The sequence below is a fragment of the Puntigrus tetrazona genome, chromosome 18, assembly GCF_018831695.1.
Source record: "Puntigrus tetrazona isolate hp1 chromosome 18, ASM1883169v1, whole genome shotgun sequence".
NCBI lineage: Eukaryota > Metazoa > Chordata > Actinopteri > Cypriniformes > Cyprinidae > Puntigrus > Puntigrus tetrazona.
Window position 1 is genome coordinate 667,507 of NC_056716.1, and position 14,999 is coordinate 682,505.

Here is a 14,999-nt window from a genome sequence, read left to right on the forward strand (position 1 = left end):
GGCCTTGAGAGGTTAAATACACACCTGCGCGTGTTTAGGTCTTAAGTGAAATCAAGCAGCTGAGAAAGAAAAGAATTTTGGATTCAGACAGCTCTTAAAGTGATGTTTCTTCTGCCTGCCATTCATGTTAAAGGGCTACTTCACCCCAAAATGAAAATGTGGTCATTAATTACTTACCCTCATGTCGTTCCAAACCCACAAGTAGCCTTTCTTATTTCTTTTGCTGTAGTTTTTGTCCTACTACTTTTAATTAGTCTCTCATTCTTATTTAAACACCGACTGTTTAATTGTCTTCAGTGATCTTCATTTTTTTTATTTATTTAGGCTAGCATTAGTTTTTGTTGCATAGCCTATATTGTTAGCGCGGAATAAAATGACTCGTACCGTGACAAGGTGTTAGTCATATCGCCCATCCTCAGCATCGAAAGAGCAACAGTAAATAAGCAATTTACTTATGATTTGTATTTATAGTATTCAAATTTTTCATCGCACACTGTAAATGATGAAATTACGATAACATTTTTGCAAAAAAGTCCAATGAATGTGAAGTTCCTGTCTTTTGAATTTATGCTGTTTATCATGTGACCAAAAGTGATTGATGTCTGTTTGTTTAGTCTGTAATGAATCAGTCTTTCCATCAGTTCGACCTTGGTAGAGGTGGAGGTCAGTATTGCATTACAAGATTAATTAGCCAATCACAGCAATGTAGAGACACTAGCTTCTTTAGTGTGACAATTTCCTGGGTTTTGTGTGGTTACCCCACAATATATTTTTTTTTAAACATTGCAGTATGTTTTGTTTTATTTTTGTACAGTAGTCATCCATGCAGATGACTCATTATTCAGAATAGGACATGTTGAAATGATTCTGTCAAGTCAAAGTAGTCACAGAGGAAAGAGAAAAGTGGTCTGTGTCCCTTGAGCTCAGAGCACTTACAGCGAGTCAATAGTGTAAAAGTAAGCCAGGAGAATGGGGGTAAAAATACACAGCATCTGTAAATAAACCCTGTCATTCAGAGTGCCTGCCTAAGCATTTTTAATAAGAGCTTAATAATTAATTCACCCTGGCAGGAATGGTTGTTTTAAACAAGGCCAAATGCATAATTCATGAACTGTTACTATATCTTCATTTTAAGAGGTAAAAGGGATTACCGACTCTTCTTGAGATGTTTTTTCCTTGTGGGTCACTGATTTTAGGCCACACAGAGCTATAACTCTTCTAAGTTAGATAGGATTGGATAGATAAGATTTCTATTTAAATACATTATATATGATGCATTTAATATTTAGAACAAGCGTTTTCAACAAAGTCTACAGACCATAGGGGATCTGAGGGCGGCACTGCAGGGGGTCTGCCAATTAAGGCTTGATCCCAAACTAATTTGTTTAAAAATTAAAATATGCATCAAACAATGATATAATATTAAGTTAGCTTTCATTACAGCTAGAGATAGGAAGCCAGTCTCTTCCACATGAAAATATATTATAAGAAAATTTAAATGTAATGAAATGACTCTACAGATCAACACCGACTTATGTAAACAAATATTATACGTTAAAATGATACAATACTTTTTTTATTAAAGACCAGGTTGTACAAAGACCAGAGTTGTACAATCTGCATCTTACAGTGTCTGTCCATGGAAAGTACCGTGCTACTGAAAGTATGTTAAGTAGGAATATTAATCTTTTAAAATATACAACCCACATATATCAACAAAAAATGGCAGCTTTTGTTCTCCCCTAATTATAGTCTTGTGTCTTTTGTTGCCAGTGTTTCAGAAGTACGTGCCTGATCATTTTTCACCACCCACCATCAATAATTTTTCATTTCAGAGCAGCATCTCAAAGTTCAGAGAATCTGAGAGGTGTTTCGTGTTAAGAAAGTCCTGACAGGAAGAACATGAAATATTTAGAAAATATTTTGAAAAATGTTTCAGCTGTTTTTGTCCTTGTGATGAAATATTATCTGTTATTCATACAAATTGAGCATTTTGCTTTAGAAGACTTTAGAATACTGGTTGAGGCATATGGATTATTTTTATGCTACTTTTAATGTCTTTTTTGGACTTAAAAGTCTGAAGTCCCATTGAAATGACCAAAAGCAGCTGAAACAACATTCTACATACTGATTCCAATAGCAGGTACCGATCAGACAGTAACAATTAAAAATCTGCTGAATTATACTAATAAACCATATGCATCCCTGTGACCAACCACGTTCCATACGCAACAATCTGTACAGATGAAGTTTTTAGCTTCGAAATTGCAATTTTTAAATTCTTGCGTGCAATAATGATGTTTATATTGATAAAGGGTCAATTCATTTAAATATTTTAGCATTTTAAAATTGTCATTCTTTAAAAAATGTTATTTTTTGTTATTTCAGTCAACGTTTCATTCAGAAAGTAATGTTACGTTGACTGTCCTCATATAAACACATTACACAGTGTAAATAGGGCGCGCAGAAAGTGAACACGTTCATTTCTAGTTTTGGTACTTTGTAATTAGTTTAGTAGCAAATAAGCTCATTGTAAATGCATTGTGCCCTTTGTTACTAAGCTGGTTTGAGCCACTACAGTCATTTAAGCATGCAAAATGACACAATTAAAATAACATGGTATTTTTGGTTCATGGAACCAACAGTTATGGTGAATAGGATACAATAATAACACAAACTGTTAATGAAACGTGAAACTGCTCCAGAAAAGAATGAATATAATAACTCCATGCAAATCCTTCTCAGCTAACAACGCAGTACCTTTTATGGGATTTATTGGTACTATACTTTTATTTTACGTGTTGCATAGATTCTGCTCTTTTTTAAACAATTGTACAAATGGTGAGCATGACAAGAAAAAAATGCCTCGTGCATTTGCAGAGTTGCACGTGCAGCTGTGGAGCCAGGCAAAAGGGGTTAATGAAGTGATATTCAGCGAGGTGCTGCATGTCCGCTATGAACACGGTAACATCTGGCATGGCACGGTAGTTCGCTTTTTTTTTTTTTGAGGTGCCAGACTTTTTATTGCATAGGTTACAAAAAATAATAACTGAATAAAAAACACTGACTTTAAGCCTGTCAACATCTCATCTGACCGCAGATACTGAATCGTGATATCGCGTGTTTCTCAGGCACCTGTCTGAAGTGTTGACAGCTTTCATGTACGTATTTTTAAATAAATATAATTAATTAATAAATATATCTACGGTATCTGCCACTAAATATCACAAAAACGCAGATATTCTTCTAGGTCGCTCCCTGCTGTTAGCTTGATTAGTACGGAGCACGTTGCTAGCACATGATGCCACACACTGCACAGCCACAGTGCGAAAGCATTGCCTAGCAGGAATTATAAGTAACACCGGGTCAATTGTCATTGATACACGGTCTAGAAATGCATTCAATATCGACGTCGATGCCCGACACAAATACAGGATCGGAGTAACCCTAATAATTACGCCTGCCTCAACTCACCTCCTCAAACAGCTCCAAGCTGTATGTATTATCATCGTCTGCAAAGTAGACGATTCCTGTCTGGCTGTTGTTGGAGTTGAAGGTCTCCCGTAGCCATCTCAGAGCCAGGTTCCTCTGCATGGTGCCACGTGGAATCCTGGGATCTCTCGTGTCCCCTCGCAGCTTGTAGTTCCTTGGGGTCTCCACATTGAGGTGTGTGTAGTTCAGCCCCGTTTCCCTCAGAAGCCTCGTGACCAGAGGAGTTCTCCTCTGAGAGTCTTCCACTAGAATCCAGTGCAGGTTGGGAACGTGGAGGAAGGTGTTAGCCAATCGCGTGAGCTCGGCCTTCTGCACTGGGCGGCTGTACGTTGGAGTGATGACGTGGATGGTGGGCAACACGTCAGACCAGGGCGGAGGTCTTGTGTAGACGTATTCTGTGCGGACCACCTCCACTATGTCCTTGTCCTGTGAGCAGTATTCCTTTGAGTCTGTGGCTGGGCCCGTCTCGTGCCTTGTCTCCGTCCCATCATCTGCCAGACAGAGAAAGAGAATTAAGACATTAGCACACCCCAGGGCTGCTCTCTTTATGTCTGACGCATGCCACAAACCTTAGAGGAGTACCTGCTAGCCGTTGCCGGTGGATGGTTAGACGCTCTGGTATGATTAAGATCTCTTTTACTAGATGGTGACAGACTGGAGAGGGTGAGAGCGGGAACCGTGAGATCATTATACGGTTACTCCACAGGGGTAGAAGGCACTGATTCAAACCCATAAAGCACTGGTTCTGCATGATCTGCTCTTGAATTCTTAACGGGATAGTTCAGACAAAAAATGAAAATCTTTTCAAACCTGTATGAATTTCTTTCTTCCTTGAAGCAGAAAATGACACATTCTGGACAATATCCTGGCATAATTATATTTAAAAAAAAGTCAAAACGCATGTAGCTTAATGATGCTAATAATATCACCAGTAATGTCAATATGGCTCACTGTATTCATGGGAATAGTATTTGGCATCCAAGTTGTGGTAATGTTTCTTCAGATGGCAATTGACTAATGTTCCTGGGATTTGAGGATTATGGTGGATGGGCATGCTGATCAGATTTGGGTATTTCTTGAAAGACTTGGAATGCAGCCTGAGTGGTCTGATATACTTGCAATAATGCTTTTAAAAAAATGTTATTATGGGACAGAACAAAGAAAAGGAGAGAAGGGGGCCTTGATCGGCAAAGCACCCAGAGCCAGGACTCTTTTGGAGTACCCTTTTTGCCTGTGTCATCCTACAAGGCTATTTATAACAGCGACTAAAACAGAATGGGTTTTTAACAATAAATTATTAAGGCTGTGCTTAAATCTGTTTGTTCCAAGTTTTATGTTCATACAGTGACGGCAAACTCTGGGCCAATGGAAAACGTAAGAGGGCAATGGGTTTGAGAAAGGGGGAGATCAATTAAAATAATACTCATTAATCTTAATAAACTCTTTAAATTAATGTAAAAAATATCAGCAGTTCACATTGTTTTGGAAAATTCAGATTTTAGAATAGAACCTGTACATGTTTAGGTAGAAATGCGCTTTTGAATTTCAGTGTCTATGGGAGAGATCACCAAATTAAGTCTGAAATCCAATTCTAATTAAGCACCAGCTATTCAAGGTCTTTGCAACAGCTTGAAACAGCCAGGCAGTGTATCGGAGAATGTTGAAGTTAAATTCAGCACATAGACTGAAGAGCCCTGGGCTGCATTTCACTAAAGGCATTTTAAGCCTAAGAAGTTCGTGAAAATGATCATACCACTGATCTTAATATTATGGTCCGTTTCCCAAAAGCTTTGTAACTTAAGTAATATGTGAAAATCATTGTAGTTCTTTGAAGTAATCGTAAAGCCCTGTGTAAGAATCATGAGGTCACATGCAAGACAATCGGCAGATTACACCTTTAACTTCATTAAAGTGAATGTGATTCCAATTAAAACTTGATTGTATTTTATTGTAGTTTTTTATTTCCATAATATAATTAAAAAGGGCACAAAACAAGCAAACAAAAAATTATGACACATTGAAAAAATAAGGTATAAACTGAGAATAAATAAATGAGAAATATTTATATGGCTTTTTAGAAAATGATGCATATGCTGTAATGATACAGTAATACAGCAGTTACCCTAGTTGCACCTGTACATGAAGCAGTGCTGTGGTTTTGGGCATTATAGATTTTTCTGAAGACAGACTGCTCTTTTCAGAGATAGAGTACACCTATATAAAGACACCCCCACACACAAAATTTGCAGGTATGTATAATATTGAGAAGTGTCTAGATGTAGGCGTTTGATTAGGATGGTGTGTCCAATCCTGCTCCTGGAGGGCCAACTTCCTGCAGAGTTTAGCTCCAATCTGCGATAACATACTGTACGTGCTAGTTTCTAGTAATCCTTTTCAAAACTGGTTGAGGTGTGTTTAATTGGGGTTGGAACTAAATTCCCATACCTTCATGTCAGTTTATTGACCGCAAAGGTCAAAGGACAGCAATGAGCTTACAGGAGGCCACATTGCAATAAATATTCTGCAGTGTGCTTTTGGCGTCTGTATAGTGATGCACAGAGGTCTTGGATAAGCAGCAGTATCAGATGGCTTTATAAGACTGGACAACATAGATTTAGAACTGGTTCGAAATATATTGCATTTGAGTGCTTGAAAAGTTTATATCACTTTAGTTCGGTTCGGAGCTTTTTATGACACAGTGATCAGTGCATTCTTTCAAATGTCTTATTTTTTTTGTTCCAGGGAAGAAAGATTATATTTACATTTTTGGCTGAACTATTCTGTTAAATCTCTTAAATGAGCAAGCTGGAATGATATTGCTGAAACAATTAGTGTTACCAAATATCTTTTTTTTTTTCTAGAATATTTTCACCAAATGATGGTGTGGGCAGTTCCAGCACATTCCTGCTGATAGCTCATTAAGGGCAGAAATCACGATGGCATCTCACATATCAGATCTTTATCACTGTTCAATTAGTGCCCTGCTCTCACTTCAGACATTTTAGCACCATTAGATTAGCACACTCCATTAGCAGTCCAGATGTTCACTGCCTCCTAGGCATCATACAAACTCAACGTTAATTGCTTCATGATAATTTCTATGAATACACATCTGTAAATCTCCACAAGCTGACAGCAATGACATGCATATACATGCATGTATAGATCTTCAAATGCTGGGTGTCGTATATCCCTGTGGGTTGAGCTAGAGGTGGCCATTGGATTGCCCCGAAAGCCCCATAAAAAAACAGGTTACATATACAACTTGTGTATGTGATTCATCCACTTACATAAGTGTTTTAATGTAAGTGCTAAAATAGACATGCAAACTGGCAAATCTGACTTAAAGCCACCAGAAATGCTCCTCAGAGGGTGGTTTTATTGGAGAAATCTTCTGCAGCTGAATAAATGAGAAGCTGTTGGGTAATTTCATTGGAGTCAGTGGACTCTTAAAGCGAGGCACATGAGCTGAAACGCAGCTAATGCGTTAGAAAGTGGGATTTGTGTTAATCTACATGAATAGTTATTTTTATATCACATGAAATGAAAGCAAAACACGCTGAAAGACAAAGTATACTTAGTGAACTAAAGTAGATGTTTAGAAAGTTTGTATTCAAATATGTATTCAAGTGGGAAGACTATTATTGTTTAGCAGCACTTTTATAATGCTCTTTTAAATATAATTTTGCAGTAAGAATAACATTATGCAATTTTATGACTAGACTTCCTAAATGTTGTCATTTTGATTGAGAGCAAAATTGGCGTTGACAACATGTAATATGCATAAGAGAAACTTGTACCCTTTCGGATGGCCAGCAGGGGGGCAATTGCACTTTGGTGCCACACAGTGATGAGGAGGGTCCATGGTAACACAATCAACACGATGGCAAGAATATCTCTTCTCTTCGGCATCTCCAGGATTGGTTCTATGCCTGGTCATTACCTGAGAGAGGGAAATGAAGAGAGTCAGACACTAAGAGAGAGACTATATAAGTGGAAAGATATGTGGGAGCCTCATAAGTGTCAGGGAATTAATGTACTATCTGATCAAAATGACTATCATCACCTTTTATTAGATTTCAGCTCCATGTGGTCAAGTCAAAAATGATAAACCATTATGCTGCCTGTCTCAGATCTCTGGTAACACTGTTTAATGACTCCAGAAGGACCTTAGGTATTTTTATTAATGGTTTGCTCAAAATATAACTTGCCAAACATCACACATAAAGTATTCAAAGCCTTGACATAAAACAAATAGTAAATAATATCTTTATTGATTTTGACACTGTCTTAACGACAACAAGTCCCGGTTTAGGTCTGACGATAACAACTCAACCATTACTTGTTTATGAATAGCTTTCAAAGACGAATTAATCGAAAGGCAAATTTTAGGCAAGTTGACTAAATAATTTGCACACGTTCATGTTATGTACCACGGCGTCCCGCAGATCACACGCAGACAAACATATTTACCGCGGATGAAAACTAAAAATTAATTAATTCCATTTATTAATCTTTAACTCAATTAAAATGGCGGAACGAATTATAAAATTCTGGCCGCGCTTAAAACGAGGGCACGAATTTTTGATTCGTAGCCATGACTAAACTAAAGGACAAATTAAAAACAACGAAAAGTTGGATATGTCATGTCGAAAAATTATTCGTTTTCTGACTATGTATAAATATTAAACGTTTATCTTACCCAGCCCACATCTTAGCGTCACCGCGTCGCAGGACCCGAAGCTCGGTTTCTGTAAACAGTAAAAGCCCGCCTTTCTTTGATTTGATTTGATTGGCCATCTCAGTCATTTTGGCATTGACGATAACTAAACGTAAAGAGCTGTGCTTAATAGACTGCAGCGGGGCAGCGTTAATAACACCAATTTAGTCCCCGTTATTATTTCTCGGTTCAGAAACAAATCTCACAAATCACAGTGTGTCGTCGATTCTCGCCTGAATAAAACGCTGGACTGTGAATCACTTATCTAACAGTTTCGGTGGTAGACGATTGAAATCAAGGTGAAGACGATTGCATTTGCATCGACGCCGTTATGATTGATGCGCTCGCGGCGCACTGATTGCCAGCATCATATTTTCATAAACTTGTTTCAGTATATTGGCGAAGATGTCAAAATTCATGTCTGGCAGTCGTGAATACTCTCCGAGGAAGCGAGAATCGGCTGTTATACATATCTTATTTTATTAGCAGTCTTAAAATCTCCTTAGCCAGTTAGCGTTTGTATAATCTATTTTTATACTTGTAGTACCGTATATAGTTCGTAAATACCGTAATGTCAATTAATATTTTAATGCCTGTAATGTTAAGCTTGCACCAGTAGGTGGTCTTTTGGTGTTATTTATTTCTACGATGTGTTATTATAAAATTATTAAAGCGGAAAACCTAGCAATTTAGCAACCACAGTCACCTTTGAGACTCCACATAATGTATTCCTGTGCTATAAGTAGCTTATTCTGACTCTTTGGACAACAGCCGGGTTGAGAGCTGTGGCTATTTGTGTTTGGATGCGTCCTTTTTATAGCTTTAACTGTAACTTCTCACCCTTAGTTACAAACGGCGGATGGCCACGAGCGTGAGGTCCAGCTGTGACGGCCGCATGCTGGAGGTCATCCACCACGCTGTTGGTTCCCAGAGCATCCCATGCTGCGGTCCGAAGGTCCTAAAACACAAAAAAACAGACACCTCTGATGCACAAACTGCGAATTTCTGTCTGTTCCTTTCAGAGGAGACAACCACAAGGTATAGTTGACGAGACCATTATTTCGTTGTCTTTCTTCCACCTCCTGTCCGACCGTTACAGTGATAAATGTTTTCTGCTCCCAAATTACAATATTAATTCCTAGTAAAGCAATCCGCCGCTGATAAATGAATGCTTTTGCATCTGGAGCGGCATTTGTTTGCTCTCACTCTCCTTTAATCTCAGTGGTAACATTTGCAATACAGGAACAGATGAATTAGCTGTCAGGTGCCCTTTGTGCCAAACCCCTTCCTAAGAGAATAATAATTCTGTTATGAAACTATTATCACTGAAACCTGTCCAGACACACATATGAAAGCTGGGTATGATGATGCTGTGCCTTGAACCAAGCCTGTCTGTGTGTGTAGGCTGTAGCACAAATGCTGGTTGACTGCAGCAGCGACAGTGTATTTTTAGCTTCTCTGGAGGCAGAAAAATTGAAGAGAAGAGAGTGAGTTGATTTTTTTTTGAGAGCAGCATGGCCCTTGTCTTTTCTTTATATTAAGCAGAGATATAGGGTTAGGAGTGCATGTGGCTGAAAAACAACAGTATATCTAACGAAAAAAAAAATTTCTTAGTAGGAATTATATAATCAATAAAAGAAACATCAAAAGTCAGCATTAGGGTCTTCGTATCATCCTCAAAGGGTTTATTTTGCAGTAATGAATGGCTGACCGTACGTTATCTTATTTGTTACGTGACTACTTGGTAAATAAATAAATGCACATTAAATATTGATACAAGTGATATTCATTTATTATGTGAGATAAGGGGGACAATGGAGTGATATGAGACGTATAAGAGAGTAGTTGCCAGCGACCGCGATCCGATATACGGTTTAGCAAAAATTATGACACAGTCGACCAATCAGAATTGTTTTTTCCAATGCAATGAATGTAAATCTAAGAACAGAATCAGTCGAATCAAAACCTGCCAAACAATACATTGCGTTCGCATTTGAATGTAATTTCAGACATCATTGATCTTTTGTTATATTGTTCTTCGCTGTGACTTTCAGGCGATATATGTTTAATCGCTTTATGTTCACTTATTATTATACTAACAGCACATCAGCCAGTTCAACTCACTGCAGTCCATCCGCTTTTGACAGATAGATTTATCAAGTGGAGGGATTCAATATTAAAGTGTCTCAAAATGCAAGACGCTGCGCCTCCGTCTCTCAGGCAGCTGTGCGCCACAAGACACTTAAACAATGTAGTGGGCCTGTGTAAGTGAAATAATGCTGCTCCCTGGAAATCACACAGGCTCTTCACGCACAGACCAGCTGCACTCTGTGTGTGTACGCTGAATTTTTTATTCGGGGTTAGTGACCCAAGGAGACAAAAGGACAAGGACAAGTGGACATGTCGATGCCGAATGGCTATATACTGATCAAAAGAAGTTAAGCAAAAAGGCTTATGAAAATCTAAATTTCAAAAAAATGTTTTTAAAAATTAAAAGCTTCTGTCATCATTTACTGGCCATCGTGAAATAGTGTGAGAAATATTTTCTTTTGTATTCTGCGAAAAGAAAGAAAGTCACGCGCGGGTTTGGAATGGCATGAGAATCAGTAAATCATGGCAGCATTTTTTTTTAAGTGAGATATCTCTTTAATCTCATCCATTTTAAATCGTTAACCTCCCGAGGTCAAACTAAATTTCAAACGTGTTGAGTATTTTCTATTAATTTGATAAAGTTTAGCTCTACAGCTGTATTACTGTTACAGAATCTGACATACAACAACATAATATTTAAATAAAATATGTAACATAACTATTATTTTAGCCTGTTGCATTTCCAGCGATACATTTTAAACGGTCACACTTCAGTTTAAGGTCTTCTTACTGCAACCTTTAAATAAACTCTTAATTTTCTTAATAGATAATAAGGTACTTGCTAAGTTTAGGTATGGGGAATGGTTATAGGATATAAAATATGATCATGCTTTAATAAATAAACTGCCAATATGTTAGAAAATGTGGGTATTAATTTTAAATAGTCAAATATTTGTTTTAAAAAAATATAATAATTTTTAACTTTTTTATTTCTTACATGTCATGCTGTAAATAATGTTCAAAAAATGTCACTTTTTGGTATGTTAATTTTTTTTTTAATAATTTTTTTAAATTATACCTTATTACCTTAATAACAATTAATAAGCATCAAATTAGAAGCTTATTGAAAAGTCATTTTTGTTGGCACAAATGTCACATTATTATTATCGATGTTGTTATTATTGCTATTATTATTATGTGTTTTTTAAATGAGTTTATAATTAAACATAATTTTTCATATTATGTAATAAAATGCTAGTTCAGTAGGTTACAGTATACCAAAAATGTGTATGATTTGAATTGTTAGATACGGTTGAGGGTAAAGAGCACTAAGGTGGGCCCAAGTACAAGGAGCAATATAGAAACAAAAACAGCTGCATTTTTATGCTAGGCTGATTTTATATTGGTAATAGTAGTTCTGTTATTTGTGCCTCCAAAATGCTTTAAATATAGTATTTCTGTAAAGTGGCAAAAGAACAAGGTTAGATGGCCAAATAACACGGTCTGAATCACTAAAATCAGAATCAGTCAGGATGGCCTTTACAATGTTATGCATCAACCACACTTAACCAGCTGTAAACAGAACGCCTGCAGGTCCATAACTACTATCCCGTTGCGATAAGAACCTGCCAAACTGTTCTGGTCTCTCATGGTGCTAGAGTCACTCACCTCAGTCAACCTCCCACCAAGTTTGAAAAGCTGGCACAGTGTCCATCACTTACAAGAGGATTTGGAGTTACATGGCTCGGGGATTTTTAATCTCAGTAATGAAAGATGGAGTTGATAAAGCATCTTTTTGTGAATGCTGATATTTCTGCTGCGAATCCTCTGAACGAGCTAATTGGAATGCACTCCCAGACCTGAGAGCACGGAATACAGCACACCGTATTAAAGCCGCGTCCAGCTCATTTTCTGTCCCTGCTTATATATTCACTCATTTCCTGACCGCTGCCCCCCGCTTTGTACGTGTCCCAGTAATGACTTAGAAAGCTGCTAAGAAAGGTGGCCTGACAGGTCATTATTGATATTCACAAAGCCCATTTACCTGATGATCTCTGCATAGATGGAAGACAAAAAAGTGCAAGCTTGACACTACTATCTATCTATCTATCTATCTATCTTATATCTATCTATCTATCTTATATATCTATCTATCTACCTAGCTGTCTATCTATCTATCTATCTATCTATCTATCTATCTATCTATCATTTGTCTGTCTGTCTCTCTATCTATCTGTTAGTCCAGCCCGATACATATTGTATAAGGTACTAAATTTGTACACATTTGTATGACCTCACTTGTAGAAATGACTATTTTACGAGTTGCCAGTTCGTATGAAATTGTACGAATTACCTACAACTAACCCCTCCCCTAAACCTACCCATCGCTCGGGTTTAGACAAATTGTACACAATCATATGAGTGAAGTCATACAAATTCGTACGAATTAGCCACCCCGTCAAATACGTACAAATTGGTCGCGAGACTGTGTTGATCTGTCTATCATCTATCCATGCTGTCTGAATGCCCGTCTAGCTGTCTATCCATCCATATCTCTCTCTCTCTCTCTGTCTATCTGTCTGTCAATTCTTTTGTCTGTTCATCTATCATAGTTTGCCAATCTTTCTTTCTGTTTAATCAGACCTGTCTAAACAGTCATTACCATTGACAGGTCTGAATGTATACTTAAGTCTGTGTGTTTTCTACAAGTTGTCGATGAAGTTCTTCAATATTTATTCATAAGTCCTAAACAGCTCCATCATAGCCCTTAGTCAGCACTATGTACACAGATTTACATCTCCGCATTTGTATGCATCAGCTCTATGCTTTCTCTGCTCAGTGTTGTTAAATAACCTAATCAGGCAGAAGGAGACGGGAGGAAATGCTATTCCCGCTTTGATTTAGAGGAGAGTATTTTTTCAGTAAGGGTAAGTGAAGTAGGTCTAAGCCATTTGCACAGAGATAGATGTGATTGATGGCGAGAGTCCTGTCTTCTGCGTACTAGCTCAGCACTGACGAGAGATTCAAAGGCTAGCCTCGGGCTGGCCATGTCACACTGAAAACCAGCACCAAGACCTGTCCTCCTTCCACCATTCCATTTATTTTCAGTTTGCAGATTGCAATCTGAAGGGCCAGCCACAAAATTCAGGCTGAGGACAGAGATAGCAAAAGCTGGAATTGGTGCCCAGACTGATGTGGATTAGTTACGATGGCTCTTTTGTCGATCTGACATATTTACGAAGCCTCTGAGCCATATTAATCAACATTGTGTTTATTAACCCTTTTCAATGCATGCTGAAAAAAACAGCACTTCACACGCAGCACTGCTTAAAAGAAAAAAGAAAGAAAAATTTTTATTCACTTCAGAAAATGATTTGTTGCCATATAGCAAACTTTTTGGTCTCTGCTAATTAGACTTTAAGAACATAAAACCCTGCGTAAATCTGCTTGCTTTTCACATGAGACTTCTGATAAGCTTGTGTGGTCCAAAATGTAGATCAAAGTCTAATGCGCAGCTTGTCTCATGTTTCCAGTTTTTATTGAATTTCATTTCTTTGTTCCATTTTCAGATGCTTCAATAAAGCAGTCATTTAAAAATAATGAAATATAGTTTATCATTTGCTATTGATTTACCACTGTTACATTGAAAGCACTAAAGTATGTACCGTAATATCCCATTACACAGGCTTTTCATTATAACAGACACTGGCCCTGACCCTATACACTCTTTTCAGTGGTCCTTTGGAGAGGTTAAGGTGCTATATGGCACCGTTACTGTGTAAAGAACTGGTTGAGCACCTGTATGGTTCTTCAGCGGTTCGTTGGGGTGGTAAAGGTGCTATACAGCTCCAACGCTGTATGAAGAAGCCGTTAAGCCAGCCATGATTTTTTTTTTAACTGTGTTTGCACTTGGATGGGATTAATGCAGAACACAAATTGCAAATATGGGTTACCATACTTGCTTACTTTTCATTATTCTTCAAATTTTGCTATTGCAGGACATTAAACTTAATTTACTAATTGCAGAAAATTGTCAGGTAATATATATAACTTTTATTTAATTTTGTAATTGTACATCAGATTATATGTAGGCTACATACACACTCACACACACAATCTTTATTTTTATTTATTGAATACAACCCTGCTGGAAAAAAACTGCAGCCTAGTCTTAGCTGGTTTAAACTGGTCAGTGAGTCATCTCTTATGGTTCTACAAAGCACCATTTGACAAACAATCAGTGCTAGATAACACAAAAAATGGTTCCCCATGATTACTAGCCAAAGAACCGCATTTGGTGCTATATAGAACCTTTTTTTAGAGTGTAGGCAATATATGCTTTATTTTAACCTTTGAAGACTAAAAAGACTCATACGAACATGAACCCTGTTATGTTCATATGGCTCATACGTTATGGGGTGGGCTGTCCGTGTGACAATGTTAATATACTAATGCAAAGTATTTCATTCATCACATGGTCAAAGGCCATTAAAGCACAATTCCGTGCATTTTTCCCTAACAAGAGCCTTTCAGCTGAACAAAGCTGTTGTGTGGATGCTGATAATAGCCTTCCAGCATTGATCTTCAGTTCACTGATCACAGCATTTTTAGTTGCTAACTCAAAAGTTAATCAGACTGGGAGAAAGCAAAGAGTGGAGGCCGTCTAATGAGGTAGATGTTGAGGAATTCTCACTCT

At 37.6% G+C, this 14,999-nt stretch overlaps 1 protein-coding gene across 4 annotated transcripts in view; it reads right to left on the reverse strand.

Annotated features, from left to right (window-relative positions):
• b3gat1a (beta-1,3-glucuronyltransferase 1 (glucuronosyltransferase P) a) overlaps positions 1-14,999 on the reverse strand; it is a 69,243-nt gene that overhangs the window by 10,565 nt on the left and 43,679 nt on the right. For 3 of the 4 annotated variants that reach the window (XM_043264651.1, XM_043264652.1, XM_043264653.1), the window contains exons 3-6: positions 9,053-9,170; positions 7,293-7,435; positions 4,075-4,146; positions 3,475-3,983 (exon numbers count right to left, since the gene is read on the reverse strand). In XM_043264651.1, coding sequence (XP_043120586.1) covers positions 3,475-3,983; positions 4,075-4,146; positions 7,293-7,404 — 693 coding nt within the window. In that variant the 5' untranslated portion in view covers positions 7,405-7,435; positions 9,053-9,170. The remainder of the gene's footprint in view (positions 1-3,474; positions 3,984-4,074; positions 4,147-7,292; positions 7,436-9,052; positions 9,171-14,999) is intronic. The other variant, XM_043264654.1, reaches the window with a different exon arrangement.